This window comes from Engystomops pustulosus, chromosome 2 (genome assembly GCF_040894005.1).
Source record: "Engystomops pustulosus chromosome 2, aEngPut4.maternal, whole genome shotgun sequence".
NCBI classification, from domain to species: Eukaryota; Metazoa; Chordata; class Amphibia; order Anura; family Leptodactylidae; genus Engystomops; species Engystomops pustulosus.
This window is the reverse complement of record NC_092412.1, coordinates 127,762,480-127,789,418: the sequence shown is the minus strand read 5'-3', so window position 1 is coordinate 127,789,418 and position 26,939 is coordinate 127,762,480. Positions and strand designations below refer to the sequence as shown.

Below are 26,939 nucleotides of genomic sequence, written 5' to 3'. Positions count from 1 at the left end.
TAATCTATACAATAAGTCAAGTAGTATAATCTTACCTGCTTCTTGTCTTCTCATCACTGATATCATTTCTGTAGGTAAAAAATAATAATCAAATTACAGCACAATGTTCATAGTAAACATAATTGTAAGTACATATGAATCTAGATCTACATAAAAGCCATTCATACTATTACTATGTAGATATAGAATCACTACATGTATGGCATTTGATGGAGCAAAGTCCCTTTAACTATATTTAGTTGAATTAAAAAAAATACATACTCTCCTTTTAGACACCTTCAGTACAATATGTACTGAAAAGATTGATGGTGACATTGTATTACCCTTATTCTCTTATGACAAAATATGACATTTCTTCTTATCATAAATTGAAATCAGTTATCGCCTTTCTTGCAAGGATGGGAAAGAAATTGAAAATATTTTATCTTTACTCTGATCTGTCTTTGACTATTTCAAACCAGACTTGTTCAGTCTACTTTATAAATGTTTGAAGTCTGATCTGTAGGCTTTGCATATGATTAATAAAAAATTATAGTTCATAAGTAAATATTACTTTGTTTTTATTTTCTATTAGTAATGGGCAAATATAAATCATTATAAACTAATACATTCTTAAATTTGTTATCAATTAGAGTATATTAGAGATGAGCAAGCACTAAAATGCTCGGGTAGTCGTTATTCGAGACGAACTTTTCCCGATACTCGAGTGCTCGTCTCGAATAACGAGCCCCATTGAAGTCAATGGGAGACTCGAGCATTTTTCAAGGGGACCAAGGCTCTGCACAGGGAAGCTTGGCCAAACACCTGGGAACCTCAGAAAAGGATGGAAACACCACGGAAATGGACAGGAAACAGCATGGGCAGCATGCATGGATGCCTCTGAGGCTGCTTAATCGCACCATTATGCCAAAATTATGGGCAACAGCATGGCCATGACAGAGTGACAGAATGAAGCTAGATAGCATCTAAAACATCCAATAATTGACCCTGACACTATAGGGGACGGCATGCAGAGGCAGCGGCAGCAGCGGCAGGCTAGAGAGTGGCATGGCGACATACCCTAAATGGACTCAGGCTTCAAACCAATGGGTGGCAGAGAGGAACCAAAGGAGGTGAGCAAGAAGCGCTCAAATAATATCGGTACATGATAAAAGTTTGCCAGTATATTTTGTGGATTACACAGCAGGGTGGCGACAAAGTTAACATGGAAGCCATGAAAACAACCCAAAATTCTGCCTGACACAGCTCGTTTGATAAGGGGACCATGTATGGAGGCAGTGAACTAGTAGTAGATTAAAGGTGCTGCAGTTAAAACTATGTTAGTTGGATCTTGGCATGGAGCTGGCGCTCCGCTGCCAGGCGAGCTTTCGCCAATCCAAGCCCCTGTCTCTAGGCTACTCCCCAAACAGCACTTCTAAGAACCTTTTGTATAAGATCAAGTGTAGTAGCGTTCTTATAAGTTTAGGATATGGCGGGTGAGGGGAATGTAAACAGATGCGCAAGAAGCGCTGAAATAATATTGGTAAATGATAAAAGTTTGCCAGTATATTTTGTGGATTACACAGCAGGGTGGCGACAAATATGTTTGTTGTGGAAGCCATGAAAACAACCCAAAATTGTTGTGGAAGCCATGAAAACAACCCAAAATTCTGCCTGACACAGCTCGTTTGATAAGGGGACCATGTATGCCTACAGTTCATGCCAGTCGCTGCACTGGCTGCCAGTCTCCTTTCGAATACAGTTTAAAATAATAACCCTCATCCATAAAGCTCTGTATAATGCTGCACCCCCCTACCTCTCCTCTCTTATCTCTTAGTCTATCGCCTAACCCGTGCTCTTAGATCCGCCAGTGATCTTAGATTAACCTCTACCCTAGTGCGGACCTCCCACTCGCGTCTCCAAGACTTCTCTAGAGCTGCACCAATTCTATGGAATGCTCTGCCCCGGACTATCAGACTAATACCTAACCTCCAAAGTTTCAAACATGCTCTTAAAACCCATTTCTTTAGGCAAGCCTATAACACTCATTAACTGCATGAAGTTTTAACTCTTCTACTAACCCGTCCTGTGTCGTCCTCCCATCTGTTATCCAGCAACCAACAGGCACCAGACTTCTCTGCAGTCCCATTCACCCTGGACCTGGTATATAAGATGACGGCTGAGTGGTTCAAGCGACAGCAATTCCATTTATTATATTTTGTTCTATTCCCTAAGAAGAATGGCTTGACCATTAAATATTCTTTTACCTCGTGTTACCCCATCATCTTCATAAACCGTAAGCTCTGGCGAGCAGGGACCTCACTCCTGTTGTTCCATACAAATGTTGTGCTCTGTTACATTACATTTGTATTTGTTTCCTATGATTTGTAAAGCGCTGCGGAATATGATGGCGCTATATAAATAAAGATTATTATTATTCTTATTATGGAGGCAGTGAACTAGTAGTAGATTAAAGGTGCTGCAGTTAAAACTATGTTAGTTGGATCTTGGGATGGAGCTGGCGCTCCGCTTCCAGGCGAGCTTTCGCCAATCCAAGCCCCTGTCTCTAGGCTACTCCCCAAACAGCACTTCTAAGAACCTTTTGTATAAGATCAAGTGTAGTAGCGTTCTTATAAGTTTGGGATATGGCGGGTGAGGGGAATGTTAACAGATGCGCAAGAAGCGCTGAAATAATATCGGTAAATGATAAAAGTTTGCCAGTATATTTTGTGGATTACACAGCAGGGTGGCGACAAAGTTAACAAGTTTGATGTGGAATGGGCTGTAATAGCTCTTGGGCGGTGTGCCTTTTATCGCCTAGGCTCAGCAGTTTGAGCACCGCCTGCTGTCGCTTAGCGACGGCACTGCTGCTGTGCCTAGAGCTACCGACTGATGGCGCCATGGCCACGGATGGTAATTCGGAGGAGGAGGAGGTATAGTAGGCCTTTGAGACCTGGACCGAGGTAGGCCCCGCAATCCTCTGCGTCGGCAGTATATGACCAGCCCCAGGGTCAGACTCGGTCCCAGCCTGCACCAAGTTAAGTGTAGTAGCGTTCTTATAAGTTTGGGATATGGCAGGTGAGGGGAATGTAAACAGATGCGCAAGAAGCGCTGAAATAATATCCCTAAATGGTAAAAGTTTGCCAGTATATTTTGTGGATAACACAGCAGGGTGGCGACAAAGTTAACAACTTTGATGTGGAATCCATGAAAACAACCCAAATTTCTGCCTGACACACCTCGTTTGATAAGGGGACGATGTATGGAGGCAGCTATATGGACGACTTTTGGAGGTAGCAATGGAGACAACGTGTGGAGGCTGCTATGGAGACAATTTAATTTGGATAGTGCCTGTATGTGGCAGTCCAAAAAAGTTTTCAAACCAGAGGAGCAGTTAGGTGGCCCTCCAGAAAAATGGAATAGATTGAGTGCCTGTATGTGGCAGTCCAAAAAAGTTTTCAAACCAGAGGAGCAGGTAGGTGGCCCTCCAGAAAAATGAAATAGATTGAGTGCCTGTATGTGGCAGTCCAAAAAAGTTTTCAAACCAGAGGAGCAGGTAGGTGGCCCTCCAGAAAAATGAAATAGATTGAGTGCCTGTATGTGGCAGTCCAAAAAAGTTTTCAAACCAGAGGAGCAGGTAGGTGGCCCTCCAGAAAAATGGAATAGATTGAGTGCCTGTATGTGGCAGTCCAAAAAAGTTTTCAAACCAGAGGAGCAGGTAGGTGGCCCTCCAGAAAAATGAAATAGATTGAGTGCCTGTATGTGGCAGTCCAAAAAAGTTTTCAAACCAGAGGAGCAGGTAGGTGGCCCTCCAGAAAAATTGAACAGATTGAGTGCCTGTATGTGGCACTCCCAAAAATTGTTTAAAACAGAGGACCGGGTAGGTGGCCCTCCAGAAAAATTAAATGCATAAAGTACTATAGCTAGAGCCAGTGGGCCCTGTCAAAAAATAGCCAGTTTCCTCTGCTTTAGTGTACAAAGAGGAGGAGAAGGAGGAAAATGAGGAGGAGGAGGAGTGCATAAATTATTCAGGTTGAGCTTCCTTCACCTGGTGGAGATTGGAAATTATGAGAAATCCAGGCTTTATTCATCTTAATAAGCGTCAGCCTGTCATCGCTGTCAGTCGACAGGCGTGTACGCTTACGGTGATGATGCCACCAGCTGCACTGAAAACCCGCTCGGACAAGACGCTAGCGGCAGGGCAGGCAAGAACCTCCAAGGTGTACAGCGCCAGTTCGTGCCACATGTCCAGCTTTGAAACCCAGTAGTTGTAGGGAGCTGTGTGATCATTTAGGACGATGGTATGGTCAGCTACGTACTCCCTCACCATCTTTCTGTAAAGATCAGCCCTACTCTGCCGAGACTGGGGACAGGTGACAGTGTCTTGCTGGGGTGACATAAAGCTGGCAAAAGCCTTGTAAAGCGTACCCTTGCCAGTGCTGGACAAGCTGCCTGCTCGCCTACTCTCCCTCGCTACTTGTCCCGCAGAACTACGCACTCTGCCGCTAGCGCTGTCAGAAGGGAAATAGTGTTTCAGCTTGTGCACCAGGGCCTGCTGGTAGTCATGCATTCTCACACTCCTTTCCTCTCCAGGGATGAGAGTGGAAAGATTTTGCTTGTACTGTGGGTCCAGGAGAGTGAATACCCAGTAATCGGTGCTGGAATAAATTCTTTGAACGCGAGGGTCACGGGATAGGCAGCCTAGCATGAAATCTGCCATATGCGCCAGAGTACCAACGCGTAAGAATTCACTCCCCTCACTGGCCTGACTGTCCATTTCCTCCTCCTCCAACTCCTCCAACTCCTCTTCTTCTGCCCATACACGCTAAACAGTGAAGGACTCAACAATGGTCCCCTCTTGTGTCTCGCCAACATTCTCCTCCTCTTCCTCCTCATCCTCCTCCACCTCCACCTCCTCCGATATGCGCTGAGAAACAGACCTAAGGGTGCTTTGGCTATCAACAAGGGAATCTTCTTCCCCCGTCTCTTGTGACGAGCGCAAAGCTTCCGACTTCATGCTGATCAGAGAGTTTTTCAACAGGCCAAGCAGCGGGATGGTGAGGCTGATGATGGCGGCATCGCCACTGACCATCTGTGTTGACTCCTCGAAGTTACTCAGCACCTGACAGATATCAGACATCCACGTCCACTCCTCATTGTAGACTTGAGGAAGCTGACTGACCTGACTACCAGTTCTGGTGGAAGTTGACATCTGGCAGTCTACAATCGCTCTGGTTTCTAATATAGTGGGTTTAGTGGCACTTATTGATCTCTGTCACACCGCCTTGGGTGCAGCCACAAAGGGTCTTAACACCAAAAAGGGCCCCAATGAGAAAATTCGAAAAAAGTTTTTTGTGTATGTGGGCACGCTCAAAAACGGTCTCGGAAGTGAATCACAATATTTCAATATTTAATACCACATTCAAAGTATAGATAAAAAGTATAGATAAAAACATTCACAATGGTCTTGATATAATAACAGATGGTTGAATTACTACATGTACTGGAATTTGATTATTGCTCGATAGCTCTGACAAATTTGAAGTGTGTATACACTTATGTGTTTACTGTAAACTTATGTGTTTACTGTGGACTGGTGTGTTCACTGTGAACTGTAAACTTTTGTGTCCACTGTAAACTTATGTGTTTTACTGTAAACTTTTATGTTCACTGTAAACTTGTGTGTCCACCGTAAACCTATGTGTCCACTGCAAACTTATGTGTTTACTGCAAACTTATGTGCCCACTGTAAACCAATTTGTTTACTGTAAACTTTTGTGTCTACTGTAAACTTTTGTGTTTACTGTAAACTTATATGTTTACTGTGGATATCAGATAAAACAACGTTACACAAAAATCAATTGAACTTGCATGTATGAAGAAATATTAAAATGTCCAAAAAGTAAAAGACAAAAAACAATAATCAATAATGAATGTCCAAAGTTGTGAGTCCTAAAAAATAAAAATAAAAAATAAAAAGTAAAAAGTAAAAGTCCAAAATCAAAAAGCGAAATTCAGCTTTGTATAGTAAATTGATATCCAGGAGGTTTTGCTATTTAAACAGGATGCAGGGCCCTACACCTGTAAAGACTCATATATATTTTCGCCTTTTTACGAGATTTAAAATAGAGGTATAGACACTCACGGTTGGTTGGCAACAATGGTTCTGATTGTCCTTAAAATTATGTTGCTGCTCTCGATGTGCCGGGGTGGAGAAAAAAAAAAAAAACAAAAAAAAAAAAAAACAATCCAGATATCCACATATATTGTGGTTAGCGGCCTTCCACATGTAATGGAGTCTGTGGACGCCGTTTGAAAGCGTGATCTCAAGGCGTTGCGGGATGTTAGTCCACACGCATCCGCTAGACTGAATGGATCCTCCTCCTCCTAATCCAGATCGAGCGACTGAACTGTGTCGCAAATAGTGTGACTGTACTGTGTCACAGATGGTGCCGTGCTACTCACTGGGTGCGGTCGTGCTCGTCAGTGGATGTAGTCTTTCAAGTTGAGGCTCCAAGTGGTGCACTTTAGTTTGTAAACTTTCTCAAGTGAGTGTCTTTTCTTTTCTTTTCTTTTATAGGTGATATTGTTATTGCAAATGAGTCATAAAATCAGTAGCTAGACGCGTTTCGAAGCGTGATGCTTCTTCCTCAGTAGCTCTATATTTAGAACCTCCATGTTAGAACACTTCCTTAAATACCCCTTCCGGGCTCAAGAATTATCCGGTTTGGATTTTTCGGATTGGGTTAAATTACAAAGACCTGACCTGGATCAATCTACTTTGATGTGTTTCAATTCTTTTTCGGATAATGCTGCATTGTTTCAATACATTAATTGAAAAGACCATAAGTCATAGACTAAAATTGTAAATATTCATGTTGGACAGACATATTAAATAAAAATGTCACCAAAAATATACACAGAATAATATACAGACACTAATGTAATAGTGTAAAATGGGAGTTTTTTTGGGGAAGAGGATTTTGTAACAATATTGCCCAAATTTCTATTTTGTCGACTAATCGATATAATCTTGTATCCATAGTTTCAAAATATATGGAAGACACCATTCTCTGTAGGGTATTTTTATATATATATGTTTTTTGTGCACATAGTTCAGTGCAAAAGATGCTTATAGATAATGAATAATATATGTATATATATGAAAAACGGTTGGGGGATTTTCATGAGTTTCATAATGGGTGGGGGAAGCTGGAAGGGGCCACATGTGCTGGTATACAGCCCGACTAATGTTGCCTGCGTTACGGCTGCCTCCATCCAATTTATAAAAAACCAAATATTTCAAGTTCTGCATTGAGACCCTTTGGTGCCATCGTGTCGAAGGTGAAAATGAATCTTGATTCCATTCTGGACATTTTAGCGATATAATCTCCACCCCTCCAGTCTTTTTTTACTGATTGTATCGCACAGAATTTTAATTGTGTTGTATCCATGTTGTGGGCTGTTTTGAAGTGTTTTGACAGAGTATGGGTTTCTAAACCTTTCTTAATATTCCTTAAATGTTCAGCGATTCTCTCTTTTAGGGGTCTGATCGTCCTTCCAATATACTGTTTTTGACAAGGGCATATTATCATGTAAATTACTCCACTACTGTTGCAAGTGAGGAGTTCATTAATGTTATGTATTGATTCATTGCTAGATGAAGTGACCTTTTGAGTGCGTTTCGTAAAAGTGGTTTTCTTACAACAAATACAATCTCCGCATCTAAAAAAGCCTTTTAAATTCAACCAGGTTTCATTTAAGGTTTTTGATTTGGTCTTGATAGAGGGAGCTATTTGAGAGCCTAAGTTGGGAGCTTTAGTGTAAATAATAGGTGGTTTCTCCGGTAAAAGTGTGTGGAGTGTTCTATCATTCTTCAAAATGTCCCAATGTTGGGTAATGATTTTCTGTAGTTTTTTGTATTGTGTGTTGTATGGAAAAATAATTTTACTTTGATTCTCTCGTGCGGTATCTAGTGAAGTTTCTTGTGAAAGTGGGATTTTTTCTTTGATCAAATCCTCTCTTTTTAATTGTCTCGCTTTTGTTAAAGCAGAGGATAGTATTGTAGTGGTGTAATTCTTTTCTTGAAACTGTACTGTTAACTGGTTAGCTTCTTCCTCAAATTTTTCAGTGGTCGTACAATTTCTCCTTAAGCGTCGATATTGACCAAAAGGTACATTTTCAAGCCATCTAGGAAGATGGCAACTATGTTTAGATATATAACTGTTTTTAGATGTGGGTTTTATGTATGTGCTGCATTCCAACTTGTTATCCACTATATCAATTTGCAAATCTAGAAACTCTACCTTTGTTTTGCTTATATTAGGTGAAAATTTCAAATTGTATGTATTTATGTTCAATGTTGAAATGAAATCATATAACTCTATCTCACTTCTGTCCCAAATCAGGATGATGTCATCTATGCTGATCAGAGAGTTTTTCAACAGGCCAAGCAGCGGGATGGTGAGGCTGATGATGGCGGCATCGCCACTGACCATCTGTGTTGACTCCTCGAAGTTACTCAGCACCTGACAGATATCAGACATCCACGTCCACTCCTCATTGTAGACTTGAGGAAGCTGACTGACCTGACTACCAGTTCTGGTGGAAGTTGACATCTGGCAGTCTACAATCGCTCTGCGCTGCTGGTAAACTCTGGATAACATGGTTAATGTTGAATTCCACCTCGTGGGCACGTCGCACAACAGTCGGTGAGCAGGCAGTTGGAGGCGGCGCTGCGCTGCCCTGAGAGTGGCAGCATCTGTGCTGGACTTCCTGAAATGCGCACAGATGCGGCGCACCTTCGTGAGCAAATCAGACAGATTGGGGTATGTCTTGAGGAAACGCTAAACAATCAGATTTAACACATGGGCCAGGCAGTCTGCCGAGTTGCAGAGACGCCACCAGGTTACGGCCGTTGTCACACACAACCATGCCTGGCTTCAGGTTCAGCGGTGCCAGCCACAGATCAGTCTGCGCCGTGATGCCCTGTAATAGTTCTTGGGCGGTGTGCCTTTTATCGCCTAGGCTCAGCAGTTTGAGCACCGCCTGCTGTCGCTTAGCGACGGCACTGCTGCTGTGCCTAGAGCTAGCGACTGATGGCGCCATGCCCACGGATGGTAGTTCGGAGGAGGAGGTGGAGGAGGGGTGGGAGGAGGAGGAGGCATAATAGGCCTGAAAGACCTGGACCGAGGTAGGCCCCGCAATCCTCGGCGTCGGCAGTATATGACCAGCCGCAGGGTCAGACTCGGTCCCAGCCTCCACCAAGTTAACCCAATGTGCCGTCAGCGATATATAGTGGCCCTGCCCGGCAGCACTCGTCCACGTGTCCATGGTCAGGTGGACCTTGTCAGAAACGGCGTTGGTCAGGGCACGGATGATGTTGTCTGACACGTGCTGGTGCAGGGCTGGGACGGCACATCGGGAAAAGTAGTGGCGGCTGGGGACCAAATACCGAGGGGCGGCCGCCGCCATGAGGTTGCGAAAGGCCTCGGTCTCTACTAGCCTATAGGGCAGCATCTTCAGGCTAAGCAATCTGGAGATGTGGACATTAAGGGCTTGGGCGTGCGGGTGGGTTGCACTATATTTACGTTTCCGCTCCAGCGTCTGGGGTATGGAGAGCTGAACGCTGGTGGATGCTGTGGAGGATCGTGGAGGCGACGATGGGGTTTTTGTGCCAGGGTCCTGGGCAGGGGGCTGACTATCAGCTGACACAGGGGAAGGAGCAGTGGTGTGCACGGCCGGAGGTGAACGGGCTTGGTGCCACTGAGTGGGGTGTTTAGCATTCATATGCCTGCGCATACTGGTGGTAGTTAAGCTAGTAGTGGTGGAACCCCTGCTGATCCTGGTTTGGCAAAGGTTGCACACCACAGTCCGTCGGTCATCCGGTGTTTCCTTAAAGAACCTCCAGACTTCTGAAAATCTAGCCCTCGCCGCGGGAGCCCTCGCCACGGGAGCTTCACTACGTGACACATTTGACGCTGATGCACCTGCTCTGGCCCTGCCTCTCCGTCGGGCCCCACCACTGCCTCTTCCAACCTGTTCTGGTCGAGGACTCTCCCCCGTCTCAGAAGCACTGTGTTCACCCGGCCTCTCAACCCAGCTTGGGTCTGTCACCTCATCATCCTCCGATCCCTCAGTCTGCTCCCCCCTCGGACTTCCTGCCCTGACAACAACTTCACCACTGTCTGACAACCGTGTCTCCTCATCGTCGGACACCTCTTTACACACTTCTTCCACTACGTCAAGAAGGTCATCATCACCCACAGACTGCGACTGGTGGAAAACCTGGGCATCGGAAAATTGCTCAGCAGCAACCGGACAAGTGGTTTGTGACTGTGGGAAGGGTCCAGAAAACAGTTCCTCAGAGTATGCCGGTTAAAATGCCAAATTTTCATGGGAGGGGGCAGACTGGGGGGGAGGAGGCTGAGGTGCAGGAGCTGGAGGAGTGCCGATTTCGGTGACATGGGTGGACTGCGTGGAAGACTGACTGGTGGATAAATTGCACGAAGCATTGTCGGCAATCCACGACATCACCTGTTCGCACTGTTCTGGCCTCAACAGTGCTCTACCACGAGTCCCAGTAACTTCAGACATGAACCTAGGGAGTGTAGCTCTGCGGCGTTCCCCTGCTCCCTCATCAGCAGGTGGTGTCTCACCCCGCCCAGGACCACGGCCTCTGACCCCTGCAGTAGTTGGACGCCCACGTCCCCGCCCTCGTCCTCTACCCCTAGCCCTTGGGTTAAACATTTTGAAAATGAAAGTTATAACTTTAATTTTTTTTTAACTTTTTTTTGTGTTTTTTTGTGTTTTTTTTTTGTTTGTGTTTTTTAGTTTTTAAAACCAAACGATGCTATCCTATTGCTATGGCTATTTTCTAGCCAAGTATGAAAGCACACTGCTATGCCAGATGAGATGACGCTGAGTTATGAAAAAATAAACGTAAAATAAAAAGGAAATGGCAGACTGTGCCTAATTGAAATCCAACCCCTAATAAATTTTCCCACTTCGGTCTTTGCGATGGATATGTGCGTCACTAAGCGCTAAACACAGCGGTCGCAAGTCTCACTACAAATTCCTCAGAATTTGCTAGAAGATGCACTGCATTAAGGACAGCCACCAGCAGATCAACCAGAAATAAAATATATATAACGCTATTGTAGGCGTAAGTAAGCCGTTTGGATTCTCCTTTGGCTATTTTCTAGCCAAGTATGAAAGCACACTGATGAGATGACGCTGAGTTATTAAAAAATAAACGTAAAATAAAAAGAAACTGGCAGACTGTGCCTAATTGAAATCCAACCCCTAATAAATTTTCCCACTTCGGTCTTTGCGATGAATATGTGCGTCACTAAGCGCTAAACACAGCGGTCGCAAGTCTCACTACAAATTCCTCACAATTTGGTAGTAGATGCACTGCAGCAAGGACAGCCACCAGCAGATCAACCAGAAATAAAATATATATAACGCTATTGTAGGCGTAAGTAAGCCGTTTGGATTCTCCTTTGGCTATTTTCTAGCCAAGTATGAAAGCACACTGATGAGATGACGCTGAGTTATGAAAAAATAAACGTAAAATAAAAAGAAACTGGCAGACTGTGCCTAATTGAAATCCAACCCATAATAAATTTTCCCACTTCGGTCTTTGCGATGGATATGTGCGTCACTAAGCGCTAAACACAGCGGTCGCAAGTCTCACTACAAATTCCTCACAATTTGGTAGTAGATGCACTGCAGCAAGGACAGCCACCAGCAGATCAACCAGAAATAAAATATATATAACGCTATTGTAGGCGTAAGTAAGCCGTTTGGATTCTCCTTTGGCTATTTTCTAGCCAAGTATGAAAGCACACTGATGAGATGACGCTGAGTTATGAAAAAATAAACGTAAAATAAAAAGAAACTGGCAGACTGTGCCTAATTGAAATCCAACCCATAATAAATTTTCCCACTTCGGTCTTTGCGATGGATATGTGCGTCACTAAGCGCTAAACACAGCGGTCGCAAGTCTCACTACAAATTCCTCACAATTTGGTAGTAGATGCACTGCAGCAAGGACAGCCACCAGCAGATCAACCAGAAATAAAATATATATAACGCTATTGTAGGCGTAAGTAAGCCGTTTGGATTCTCCTATGGCTATTTTCTAGCCAAGTATGAAAGCACACTGCTATGCCAGATGAGATGACGCTGAGTTATGAAAAAATAAACGTAAAATAAAAAGTAAATGGCAGACTGTGCCTAATTGAAATCAAACCCCTAATAAATTTTCCCACTTTGGTGTTTGAGGTGGATATGTGTGTCACTAAGAGCTAAACACAACGGTAGCAAGTCCCCCTGCAAATTCCTCACAATATGGTAGTAGCTGCAAATAAAAAAAAAAAAAGTATAACGTTATTGTAGCCCTAAGAAGGGCTGTTGGGTTCTTGTAGAATCACTCCTGCCTAACTGTAAGCTAATAGAACACCCTAACGCTTTCCCTGACCAGCAGCAGCTCTCTCCCTAGCGGCATCCAGACACAGATTGATCCGAGCAGCGCAGGCAGGGGCTAGTCTATCCCAGGGTCACCTGATCTGGCCAGCCAACCACTGCTATCGACGTGTAAGGGTACCACGTCATGCTGGGTGGAGTGCAGAGTCTCCTGGCTTGTGATTGGCTCTGTTTCTGGCCGCCAAAAAGCAAAACGGCGGGAGCTGCCATTTTCTTGAGCGGGCGAAGTATTCGTCCGAGCAACGAGCAGTTTCGAGTACGCTAATGCTCGAACGAGCATCAAGCTCGGACGAGTATGTTCGCTCATCTCTAGAGTATATATTTACTGCTGAGGTTCTGGCTCCTGGTTCCCAAACAATTACAACCCCAAAGATCTAAAGATTCATCTTTTCGATATGCAGTACCTTAAAAACTATAAACTTGCATCTTGACAAACGGTCAGTTTCTTGCACACTACTGGAACTGAACTACAAAATAGTCAGGCAATGGACCCTGACAGTATTGCCACAGCTCCCTGAGGTTTGCTGCTGTCGCATCCACTGAGATCTATGATACATATATGGTCTGAATGTAGTCTAGTAGAATGGCTCTGGTTTTTAATGCACATGACCGTGGTTTGTGGCCCATAGGATATAAGAAATAACGTTAGCATAGCAATATCAGCCAGAAATAGCAACTTCTCTATAACTTGCAATGGGGCCAGTCGATACACTCTCAGTGACTTGTCTCATCACACCATAAACGTGCACAATGGACCTCAAGGTGAGTGTGAATTAGCTGCTGTTTGTGTGACTAGCACGCAGCATTCAATACGTTCATGTGCTTGAGGGCTTTGAATAAGAAATGTTTCCTGAAAGGAGAAAGGGCTGCATATGAACTGATTACTGCCAGAAAAAATTAGTGAAGGTCAGGAATTACCCCCTTACACACTCCCTCAAAAAGAGAAGATTGTACATGTTGTCCTAGCCAGAGTTCCAAAGTTTATGAACCTTCATATGACCAAACATACTATAGATCAGTGATGGCGAACCTTTTAGAGGCCGAGTGCCCAAAATGCAACCCAAACCCTTCTGACTTGAAGCGAAGTGCCAACACAAAAATTTAACTAGAATAACAAGGTTTTAATTAAGAAAACATAGCTCAAACGTTACAATCTTTTGCATTACAATAAAAACACTATCAACAGCGTACCACTTTGTAGTATAAAATGCATACAATTTGTCGCCATGTAGTATAAAATGCATACAGCGTGTCACCATGTAGTATAAAATGCATACAGCGTGTCGCCATGTAGTATAAAATGCATACAGCATATCGCCATGTAGTATAAAATGCATACAGCGTGTCGCCATGTAGTATAAAATGCATACAGCTTATCACCTTGTAGTATAAAATACATACAGAATATATATATATATATATGTATACACATATAAACACCTACATATACACATCACATACATATGCACATCACATACATATTACATACACACATTACATACATATACACACATTACATACATATACATATACACAGATAAACTTACTTTATTTTCTTTTATTCTACAGGAAGGTTCTCCAGGAATGCATGCAGGTTACGCTGTATGCATTCTGCACTCCCACCTGGAGCGGAGGTTGGGGAGCTGAGCGGAGGAGAGGGGGGGGGGGCTACGGAGCGGAGGAGAGGGGGGGCTACGGAGCGGAGGAGAGGGGGGGCTACGGAGCGGATAAGAGGGGGGGGCTACGAAGCGGAGGAGAGGGGGGGCTACGGAGCGCAGGAGAGGGGGGGCTACGGAGCGCAGGAGAGGGGGGAGCGGAACGGGACAGAGGGAGCAGAGCAGTGCGGAGCTGACCGGGACAGAGCAGAGTGGACAGGGAGGGAGCAGAGCAGTGCGAAGCAGACCGGGACATAGCGGAACGAAATGGGAGGGAGCAGAGCAGAGTGGAGCAGACCGGGAGGGACCAGAGCGGAGCGGACCGGGAGGGACCAGAGCGGACCGGGAGGGAGCAGAGCGGAGCGGACCAGAGCAGACCGGGAGGGAGCAGAGCAGAGCGGGAAAGAGGATTTGCCAGCCGGCAGCCGGCACGGTAGTACAGGCGGAGATTTCCGGCGTCAGCATAGACTGGCGGGAGGCAGCATGGACGGTGGGCGCAGGTGCGCCCCTGGTTCTAAGGGAGCGGAAATTCAGTCAGTGCTCCCTGTCAGTCAGCGATAATTACTGCGCATGCGCGAAAACTCTGCGGTTCTGTCTATGGAGCGCCGCTCACATAGACAAATTTTTACGGCCAGCGGCTTACCGGCGACAGTACGCGTGCCAACAGAAACGGCTTCGTGTGCCGTCTGTGGCACGCGTGCCATAGGTTCGCCATCACTGCTATAGATAGTCCATAGATAATGGCCCTTGGTGATTATATTATGTTTATGTGAATAGATGTTTGGATTAGGAATGATAAGCTATACCAGTTGCATAACCCTAATATTGTGGCTCATGAAGGATATTGTGACCATATGGCTTCCCTATTGCACCCTGAATTCCTGTTAAAAATGGGGTTAGAAAACTAAGAAAAATGCTGGCACGGCGCTATTATGGAGAGAGTCTTCTGGCAAGTTTAAATTGTTTATTCCAAAAACTGTAAACGCGTTTTGGGCGGAACGCCCTTCTTCAAGTACAAATGGAAATAGCTAATCGTTGTGCGCTGGATCCATTCAGTGCTGGAGCACCTAGGTACATGACATGTGGGGTGAGTGAACACCGCGCGTATAAAAGCTCAACTGGCGGAAGTGTCGGAGGATGAGCCGGAAGTTTGAATCTCTCGCTGCAGCAACAGGTTGCCTAGGAAACCCGAGATAACTGGAGAAGTTCCGGCTAGCGAGAGATTCTTGGTTTTCTAACCCCATTTTATGCCTGTGACACTGGTTCAGTCTTTGCATAAAGTGAATACTGGCAAGCTGTTGGGCAGCTTTTGGAGTATCTCTATGCTTGATTTAAGCTATTTAAGTTGAGAGCGATTCTCAGGGGGGGTACTATCCATACCCTCCCTCTCTATACATATCCCTCAGATATTTTTAATTTCAATTTAATTTACTTTTTCCCATTTATCCTACGATAATACACGAGACGCCGTCCTCTTGTTTTGCCTCTCCTTTTTTTTTTGTTTTCATTATAGTATCTGAATTCCTGTTTGACAGGCCATGGAACCTCCAACAGAGTCTCAGCTGTCATAGAAACATTAAACATCCCCTGCTGATTTTAAGGTAACATAGTTAGGCTTCACCATTGCATCATACTCCAGGCTAACAGCTGTTGATGGTAGGTGTCTGCTAGTGTCTTTGAGCTCAGAAGGTTCAGCTGTTGTGACTCTCCACACACCCTTAGGTTTTATGCACACAAATATTGTTATTGTTCATGTACTACCCAATGTATAGCACACAGACACATACATACAAATGTAATGAATCTCTAGACCGCACTCACAACCTATTGGACAAACCCCTAGTGGGAAGTGTACTCTGGTAATACCGTGTGCCCCTCGGTAAATGTAAAAGAGCTAGATAAAAATGTGCACCATGCACTACTTGCTGTTTTTACTCAACATGTGTTTATTGCATAAAATAACACATCACTAACAATTATTATCATAAAATGTACCATAAAATTGAACATAAAATCATATTGTTATATATAATATAAATATCAATGGAACATCACCATAAATAGTATTGAGTAAGTAATATGAGATCTTACTTTGTATTCTTATAATATTGCTATCAAATGGTACCTTTGGCAGGGTGCCTGGTTGCAACCAGCACTGCTATTAGTGCTATATATCACAGTGTGTGAACACTAGATATCGCAGTCCATAAACAGTTGGTGTCACCAAATAATACCAAATAGATAAAACTGTGCATGCACAAAATAAAAATAGTCACTGTATAACTGAGATTCAGACCAGGATATGGGAAATGCTACTACAGAGCTTCCAATTGTTGGTAAACAATATATTTGCTATCTCCGATAGATTGTTTCACACAGCTTAGCATTTGTCTTATAGATCACTTGTGGTGATTCCAGTCGGGTAATATCCTTTTTTTAAATTCAGTTTATTGAGGAGTAAAAACATACATATCCATACATAATGTACAAGGTTTGGGCAAACAGCGTGCAAAATCATTCCAGAGTACAGTTGTTATACATTAGCGTAAGGATTACACATGGAAATTTGGCTTATTCTTCTAAGGAGGGGGGCACATATCGCCGCCCAGCCTTAAGGCCAGTCATGAGGTTACATAGTTGGACATGTTATATCTTATTCAAAACGAAACAAAACATTAAACAAACTTTGTTACCTGAGTACGGTATCCAGTCATGCATATACATTGGTGTTGCCTATCAGACATGATCACCCATTGGGCCAGGACATCTCTAGTTTGTAAAGGTTTACTTCACAATTTTGTATGATATCATTCAGGGACAAAGGGGTACCGAGCTAGGACGAGGACGCAGTGGAGCTATATTGAGTTAGAGGAGAATCACACCATTTACCCCAAATCTTATCAAATTTGTCCGGTCGGGCCCGGTGCTTATATAGCACCTTCTCAAGAGGTATAATAGAATTAATCAGGGATTTCCATTGGTTAATGGAGGGTGAGCGGGTGTCCATCCACCGAAGCGCTATGGCCTTACAGGCGAGGAACAATGTTTCCCTCAGGAATATTCTGGTGTAATGAGTTATTCAGTGACTATTTTTATTTTCTGCATGCACAGTTTTATCTACAGGCAGTCCCCTACTTAAGAACTTACATACGACTCCTAGTTACAAATGGGCCTCTGGATATTGGTAATTTATTGTATTTCAGTTCCAGGCTACAATAAACAGCTATAACAGTTATCACAGGTGTCTGTAATGAAGCTTAAGTGTTAATCCTGATGCTTATGACAACCCAACATTTTTAAAATCCAATTGTCACAGAGACCTAAAAAGTTCTGGCTGGGATTGCAATGATAAAATATACAGTTCCGACTTACATGCAAATTCAACTTAAGAACAAACCTACAGACCCTATCTTGTATGTAACCAACTGTTTATGGACTGCAATATCTAGTGTTCACACACTGCGATATATAGCACTAATAGCGGTGCTGGTTGCAAAGGTGCCATTTGATAGCAATATTATAAGAATACAAAGTAAGATCTCATATTACTTACTCAATACTATTTATGGTGATGTTTCATTGATATTATATTATATATAACAATATGATTTTATGTTCAATTTAATGGTTCATTTTATGATAATAATTGTTAATGATGTGCTATTTTATGTAATCAACACATGTTGAGTAAAACCAGCAAGTAGTGCATGGTACACATTTTTATCTAGCACAAACACATTCGTGTCTATGGAATCATGCACACAGGATCAGTGCATGGATCCATGAATCTTTGTGTAAGCTGTCAGTCCCAGTCGCTAAACTCCTATTTGTGTCTGTTTGCAACTTGGACACTACACATGCTGATGACACACATTTGTGTAATCATAGTTTATGTGGTTGAAAATGACACATGTCCATCAGGTTCAGACTTGGAAGGGATTGGATGTGAAAGGGATTTAGGGGAGACAATTCTATATAACATAACCATTAACCCCTTACCGATGTGCACCGTACTAGTATGGCACACGTCGGGTCCCAGTGCATGGAGAGGGCTCAAGGGCTGAGCCCTCTCCATAGCCGGTAAGTCTTTGGTGCATATTACAGCAAAGACTTATCGGTAACACCCGCAATCGGTGCTAGCACCGATCGCGGGTGTTTTCCTGCCGATCACCGCCGGCAAAGCTGCTGGCGGCTTCAAGAAGATGGCGCCGCATAGGCGCAGCCTTCTTTACGAGGATCGTCACTCCCTCTGACGTGATCAGGGAGCGGCGATCCGTCGCTATGTCAGCCTCGGCTCTTCCGAAGACCCGAGGCTGACTCGTATTAACCCTGTCATTACAATGTGCTATCTGCCCATTGTAATGAGTGAGGAGGAAAATCCCCATATACTTCCATATTAGGATATTAGATGTTAGGATCGATCAGACAACATAGGGTTAAAGTACCCTAGGGAGCCTGAATAGTAAAAATTAAAAAAAAGTAAAAAAAAATTATAATAAAACCCTAAAAATTAAAATCATATTCATAAACACATTAGGTATCGCCGCATCCAAAAATGCCAGGTATATAAAAATATAATAACAGGTTTTCGCTGCATTTAACCCTGTAACAGAAAATAGCACTTAAAGTCAAAAATGGCACTTTTTTGCCATTTTGAAAAATATTTTAACAATTTTATCTATAAAAAGCGATCAAAAGGTACTACAGTCCTAAAAATGCTAGCAATGAAAACGTCATTAAAAGTCGCAAAAAAATCACACCATCCACAGCTCCATGCACCAAAGTTTGAAAAAGTTATTAGCGCCAGAAGATGGCAAAATTTAAAAAAAAAACTAAAACTGTACAGGAGGTTTTCATTTTTGTAAATGTATGAACACATTATAAAACCTATACATATTTGTGATCACACTGACCCAAAGAATAAAGTAGACATGTCATTTTTGGGCACATAGTGAAAGCCGTAAAATCCAAGCCCACAAGAAAACGGCGCAAATGTGTTTTTTCACCATTTTCACTGTATTTGGAATTTTTTTCCCGCTTCCCAGTACACGACATGGAAAATTAAATACCATCACTATGAAGTGCAATTTGTTACACCGAAAACAAGCCGTCACAGAGCTCTTTACGTGGAAAAATAAAAAAAAGATTTTTGATGGTGGAAGTGAAAAAATTAAAAAGGGCCAGGTCGTTAAGGGGTTAATATTATTTAGATGTAAAAAGGCACCTTGGTCCTTCTTACAGCTCTCTGCAGTCCCTGCTGTGACCAGCGCAGTGACCAGTGAGGCAGGCTATTCTATAGATTTACAGTTCTCATAGTAAAAAGCCCTGTTGCCTCTGGTGATTAACCCCTTAAGGACGCAGGGTTTTTCGGCCGATTTCTCGCTCTCCAACTTCAAAAATCCATAACTTTTTCATTTTTCCGTGTAGAGACCTGTGTGAGGGCTTATTTTGTGCGTAACAAATTTTACTTTCCCGTGATGTTATTTATTTTAACATGCCGTGTACTGCGTAGCTGAAAAAAAATTCCAAATGTGGAAAAATTGAAAAAAAACGTCACGTGCGTCACGTTCTTGTGGGCTCAGTTTTTACGACTTTCACTCTTCGCTCCAAATAACACACCTACTTTATTCTCTGGTTCGGTGCGATCGCGGTGATACCAAATTTATATAGGTTTTATTGTGTTTTAATACATTTTCAAAAATTAAACGAATGTGTACAAAAAAGAAAAAAAATTTTTTGCCATCTTCTGACGCTAATAACTTTTTCATACTTTGGCGAACAGAGATGTGTGAGGGGTCATTTTTTGCGAAATGAGGCGACGTTTTCATTGCTACCATTTTGAGGTCTGTGCGATATTTTGATCATTTTTTATTTCATTTTTTATGTTATGTAAAAAGGTGTAAAAGTCGCATTTCGGACATTTGGGCGCCATTTCCCGTCTCGGAGGTCACCGCCGGCCGTAACCGTTTTTATATTTTGATAGATCGGGCATTTTGGGACGCGGCGATACCTAATATGTTTGTGATTTTTACTGTTTATTATGTTTTATATCCGTTCTAGGGAAAGGGGGGTGATTTGAACTTTTAATATTTTATTAATTTTTTTTATTTTTTAAACTTTTTTTTTTCTTTTTTTTTTCACTATCTTTTAGACCATCTAGGGTACATTAACCCTAGATGGTCAGATCGCTGCTACCATATACTGCAATACTTCTGTATTGCAATATATGGCATTTTTGCAGCACATTCATTACAATGAGCCACTGGCTCATTGTAACGAATCTGCAGCTGCCAGATAGCCTCGTGTCAAAAGAAGACACGAGGCTACCATGGCAACCGATCGCCGCCCCCCGATGACGTTCGGGGGCGTGGCGATCGAAAAAAAGATGGCGGCGCCCGCGCGCCGCCGTCTTTTAAATGCCGCCGGCGACTTTGCCGGCGGCAACGGGGGGGTTAATAGCCGCGATCGGTGCTAGCACCGACCGCGGTTATTAGCGGTGGGGGTTTTATGCATTTTGCAAAAACCCCCACCTTTGTATGAAGAGGACTCAGCCCGTGAGCCCTCTTCATACACTCCTTATACCTCTGCGCCGTAGAGCTACGGCGCAGAGCGTTAAGGAGTTAAACCTTTTTTCCCCAGATGGATATGATGCCCCCTTGTCTTTTGATTTAATCTGAAACAACTTACTACCATATATTTTGTATGGACCATTCATATATTTATATAAATTAATCATGTCCCTTCGTAGTCGTCTCTTTTCTAGACTTAATAGATCTAGTTGTTTTAATATTTCTTCATAACTAAGACCCTCATACCCCTTATCTTTTTTGTGGCTCTTCGTTGTACCTTCTCCAGCTCCTGAGCATCCTTTTTATGGACCGGTACCCAGAACTGGACGGCATATTCCAGGTGAGGCCGAACCATTGCCTTGTACAGTGGTAATATTACATCCCTATTCCAAGAGTCTGCACCACTTTTGATACATGAGAAGATCTTGCTCACTTTAGAGGCAGCTGATTGACATTGCCTTCTTAACAAGGGACTCTCCAAGATTTACTTCCCCAAGGACATATGTTGCATGTTGATTATTAGCCCTAGGTGCATATCCTTACATTTATCCACATTGAACCTCATTTGCCAAGACTGTATTTCACTACACAGCTTGGTGTCATCTGAAATAGACACAGTGCTATTAATTCCTACCTCTATATCATTAATAAATATATTAAATAGTAGTGGGCCAAGCACAGAACCCTGGGGTACACCACTGATAACTGCCAGAGTCCCTCCGTGTTGCTGTGTTCCTGCGTTGCTGTGTTCCTGCAATGCTGTGTCTCGTGTGCCTGTGTTCCCGTTCCCGCATAGATAATGCGCATCTAAAGAAGGTCATTTTGACCGAAACTTCATGCTATTCAGTGGATTTGTACAAAAATAAAAAGCAATTATTATTCAAATTTGATTGAGTGCCATCTTCCATTATCTATGCATGAACGGGGCTGGGACCCTAGTTTGGCACCATCTACTACACAAGGAGTGCTGTGAAATTCCTTTTATTTATTGTGTTCCCGTTCCTATCTGCCTGGACCTCCCGTTGCTGACCCCGGATTGGACTTGACCTTGTATCTCTGTCCGCCTGCCCTGACCCTATGCCTGGGCCCGACCACGAGACTGTCTTTCATTAAGGTACCTCGACCTCGGCTGCCACCGCGGGCTAGTCGCACCTGTCGAACGACCTGGTGGTACCCTTCAGCAGCAAGACCATTCCACTTTGTTGCTGGCTCTGGTGAAGACCAGGTGCCAGATGTCGGCTAGTACCATCTCCCGAAGTGGTCCAGAGGGTCCACAGACTCCTGACAGTAAGATCCGGCCATGGACCCCACCAAGAAACCACATCAGATACTGGCTGAACTTTCCGGTGTTGTTGCCCGGGAGTCGCAGCAGATTGCTTCCCAAGGAGAACTTCTAGGCCAAGTTGCTTCCGCTCTCCAACAGCTGCTTGACTCTCAGCCTCCTGTGACTACTCCTGCAGCAGTTCCAGCAACTACTCCTGCGATTTCTCCTGTCATCCCGGCTTGTCCACCGGCACAAGGGCCTAGGCTAAGACTATCAATGCCTGATAAATACGATGGCGATCCCAAACTGTGCAGAGGTTTTATTACACAGTACTCGCTGCACATAGAGATAATGCCATCTCAGTTTGTCACCGAGCGCTCCAAGGTGGCATTCATCATCAGCCTCATCTCCGGGAAGGCCCTGGCCTGGGCTACTTCTCTGTGGGATCCAGGTCCAGTTACAGCCACCCATACTGCTTTCCTGGCTGAGTGAACCTATGCCAAGGAGACTCATCTGTGGGTGAATACGCTGTCAAGTCCCGCACCTTGGCGTCCAAGCTTTCCTGGAACGACACGGCCTTATCTGCAACCTTCAAAAAGGGACTGTCTTCACGGGTAAAGATGCATTGGCCGCCCGTGATCTGGCTACTCTGAGTGGTCTCATCTCCCTGGCCACTTGGTTAGATGTGCGGTTCTTGGAACAAGCTGAAGAGTTTCAGCACGAGTGACCTCTTGTTCAGCTTCCACATCTGCCTCGGTTGGCTCCGGTCTTCCATAAGCCGCTCCAGCCTCCGGTCGCTCAGTCTGCAGGAGAACCTATGCAGGTTGATAGAGCTCGACTCACGCCTGTGGAACGTTCCAGAATACCGCTGCCTGTACTGTGTCTGTCCCAAGCACCTCATCAGGACTTCTTCAGTCTGTCCCCAACGTCCAGGAAATGCCATCACCTAGGGCAGGGGTAGGGAACCTAAGGCTCGGGAGCCAGATATAGCTCTTTTGTGGGCTGCATCTGGCTCTCAGACAGTGTGCTGTGTGTCATAGACCGATCACTGGACACAGGCAGCGATGTTACCGCTTCCTACACCCTTCGTATGACCCAGGTGCCATCGCTGTCTAAGCCTGGGTCAAAGAGAAGAGCATGGGAGCTATGAGGAGCTTGTTGCAGGGAGCGCTGGTAAGTGAATATTCATTTTTTTTGGCTGTGACTACCTATCTACTGTGGGGCATGTGCTGCGGCTACCTATCTAATGGGAGTATGTGCTGTGGCTACCTATCTACTGTGGGGCATATGCTGTGGCTACCTATCTACTTGGGGGCATGTGCTGTGGCTACCTATCTACTGGGAGTATGTGCTGTGGCTACCTATGTACTGGGAGGCATGTGCTGTGGCTACTTATATACTGGGAGGCATGTGCTGTGGCTACCTATCTACTGGGGGTATGTGCTGGGGCTACATATATACTGTGGGGATGTGCTGTGGCTACCTATTTACTGGGAGTAGGTGCTGTAGCTACCTATCTACTGGGGATATGTGCTGGGACTACCTATCTACTGGGAGGCACGTGATGGGTGTCAGGATTTGGAGTAGTGAGCCCCCTGGACCACCGCGGACGATGATGTAAGCAGACACCTGGGAACGAAATCTGAATGGCACCCGGTCTTCACTAGCCCGCCACTTAGCAGGATGGTCTTGCTGCAGCGTGGTACCACCAGGTCATTCCGCAGGTGCGACTTGTCCACGGTGGCAGCCAAGGTCAAGGTACAGGATCACTAGGCAGTCTCGTGGTCAGGAACAGGCAAATCGTCAAGGCAGGCGGCAATGATACTAGGTCAGGGACGGAGCAAGAGGTCAGGGCTGGCAGGGAGGGACAGAATCAGGAACAGTTCCGGGTTCACAACGGGAGTTCAACACTTGGGAAAGCTTCCTCATTAAACACTAAGATCCGTTGGTGAATGCTGGGAGCCTTCTGTCTTTATAGGAACCCGGTAAATGGGTAGCGCCAATCAGCGGCGCGTTGGCCCTCTAAATCTGCAAGTGCCGGCGCATGGAGAGGTGAGTGAGCTTGGAAAGGGGCGCCGCAACAGAGAGGGGCACGGGTGTGCCTTCGATCCGAGACGTAGATCGCAGGGGGACTCGTGACACAGACTACTTATCTACTTGGGGGCATGTGCATATTGTACGGCTCTTACGGAATAACATTTTAAAATATGTGGCGTTCATGGCTCTCTCAGCCAAAAAAGTTCCTGACCCCTGAACTAGGGCTTCTGGGAGAAGCGTCCTTAGGTGTGAATTCAGCTTCTCCACGCCTGACTGTTCCAGTGCTCCTCGGTGTTGGTACCTGCGCTCCCATGCAAGTCTCAACATTCCTGGACTCTGGTTCTACGGGGAACCAGATGCCACTCTGGTCTCCTGGGATCACATTCTGGTGGTTCCCCTCAAGTCACCCCTAGTCATTTCTTCAGTAGGCGGACAGCTTCTTTCTGATCCGGTCTGGTACTGCATGGAACCTATCCGTCTTCAAGTTGGAGTCCTACACCAAGAAAGACTGGCCTTCTATGTCCTAACTCCATGCTCCAGTCTGGTGAGATCCTGCGTTGGGGACCTGAATGCCAATCTTCTGGTCCTGACCTCTTCTGTGTCTTCTAAGTCACTGGAGGGTCTGCCAGCTTGTTACTGGGACTTTGCAGATGTTTTTTCTTAGAGACTTTGCCACCAAATCGTCATTATGATCCCTGTGGATCTCCTTCCCGGTGCCACTCTTCCCAGATGTCTTGTCTATACGCCTTTTTTTTCCCCAAGACTGCTGCCATATCTGAATACATCAAGGAGAACCTGCAGAGGAGTTTAATACGCAAGTCCTCCTCTCCGGTTGACGCAGGTTTCTTCTTTGTTACCAAGAAGGACGGCTCCTTGCGTCCCTGCATAGACTATCGTGGGCTGAACAAGATCAAAGTTAAAAACCGCTACCACCTGCCGTTGAATACGGAACTTTTTGATCAGATAAAAAACACAGTGTGTGGAGTTTTTCTAAAACTGTAGTCTAGGACGGGAGATTCTCCAACTCTCCCCTAAAGCCGCATTCAATGAACTATGTCCAAAAATTGACCACACAAGTATTCTTTCAAAAAAGTGTTGCTTTTACTTCATAAATTCATATCCATACATTATCCTTTAGAACTTTCATTTCGTTCCATAAATATACATAGAAAATAGCACATTTCTTTTTAGTGTTTGCTTGCAAAGATGTAAATACCTTAGGATCAAGTGAGCCGATTCCTATTACAACTATTCAAAATCCTTTAAGTCCGATAGCACGGTGTTAGGATCAGTGGATCCTCTGGACCACCGCGGGAGATGTAACTAGCCAACACCCGGAACCGGAGCCTAGCGGCACCTGGTATTCACCAGAGCCCGCCGCAAAGCGGGTTGGACTTGCTGCGGCAGGATACCACTAGGTCGTTCCCAGGTGTGACTAGCCCACGGTGGCAGCCGAGGTCGAGGTACCTTAGCGGATGACAATCTCGTAGACAGGTCCAGGCACAGGGTCAGGGCAGGCGGCAGAGATGCAACGTCAGGTCCAAATCCGGGGTCAGCAACAGGAGGTCCAGGCAGGTGGGAACGGGAACACAGCAACACGGAGGAACTCGGGTAACACAGGACACAGGAGCGGGAACACACAGGAGCGGGAACACACAGGAACGGAGGAATACACAGGAACGCAGGAATACACAGGAACGCAGGAATAATCGCTAGGAAGCTTTCTCTAAGGCTATGAGGCACAAAGATCCGGCAGGGGACACAGGAAGAGGCAGGATTCTTAAAGGTGAGGTTCAGCCAGTGCACCAATTAGCGGTGCGCTGGCCCTTTAAATTTTCGGCAGGAGCCGCGCGCGCGTCCCCGCCTCCTAGGGCGCGCGCGCGGCTCCTGCCGAAAATTTAAAGGGCCAGCACGGCAGTCCGGGGAAGAGCAGGAGCCGGGAGAGGTGAGTTCACTGACCGGCCTGCAGCGGGGGCAAACGAGGGTGCACGGATGCGCCCGCGATCCGAGACAGGGATCGCGGGAGCACCCGTGACAGTACCCCCCCCCTTCGGCCTCCCTCTCTTCTTGGGCCTGAGAAAACGTTGGAGCAGGCTCTTGTCCAAGATGTTATCCTCTGGCTCCCAAGATCTCTCCTCAGGACCAAATCCCTTCCAGTCTACCAGAAACAACCGCCTACCTCTCACTGTCTTCGTATCCAGGATCTCCTTCACCTCGAAGACATCAGTAGAGTCCGCTTGTGGAGCCGGAGGGAGAGGAACTTGTTGGGTGAAGCGGTTTAAGACGACTGGCTTGAGGAGAGAAACGTGGAAGGAGTTGGGTATGCGCATGCTAGGAGGCAGCCGCAATTTGTAGGCTACCGGGTTGATGCGACTGAGGATTTCAAATGGACCCAAGAACCGGGGTCCCAATTTGTAGCCAGGGATCTTCAGTCGGACGTACCTTGAGGATAACCAGACCCTGTCACCAGGAGCTAAGACAGGAAAAGGCCGACGTTTCTTGTCCGCTTGATGCTTGGTCTTGGCAGAGGTTTGAAGCAATGAGGTACGGACTTGTTCCCAGATGGCTTTTAGATCCTGTACCAAGTCCTCCACAGCAGGAACATCTGCAGACACAGGTAACGGAAGAGGAGGCCGTGGGTGCAGTCCGTAATTAATAAAGAAGGGAGTAGAACCAGCAGAAGTGGAGTCCAGGGAATTGTAGGAAAACTCCGCCCATGGTAAAAGAAAAGCCCAGTCATCCTGACGAGCGGACACAAAGTGGCGGAGATAACATCCCAAAGTTTGATTCACCCTCTCTACTTGGCCGTTGGACTGAGGATGATAGGCAGAGGAAAAGTCCAATTTCACTTGCAGCTGATTGCACAGAGATCTCCAGAACTTGGACACGAACTGAACACCTCGATCAGAAACGATGTGCCGGGGAAGGCCATGAAGCCGGAAGATG

General features: G+C 45.1%; 1 protein-coding gene across 4 annotated transcripts in view; it reads right to left on the bottom strand.

Annotated features, from left to right (window-relative positions):
* Positions 1 to 26,939, bottom strand: part of SSC4D (scavenger receptor cysteine rich family member with 4 domains) — a 119,672-nt gene that overhangs the window by 81,510 nt on the left and 11,223 nt on the right. For 2 of the 4 annotated variants that reach the window (XM_072136342.1, XM_072136345.1), the window contains exon 3: positions 36 to 68. In XM_072136342.1, coding sequence (XP_071992443.1) covers positions 36 to 68 — 33 coding nt within the window. Of the gene's footprint in view, positions 1 to 35; positions 69 to 6,124; positions 6,632 to 26,939 lie in introns of those variants that run through there. The other 2 variants (XM_072136343.1, XM_072136344.1) reach the window with 2 other exon arrangements.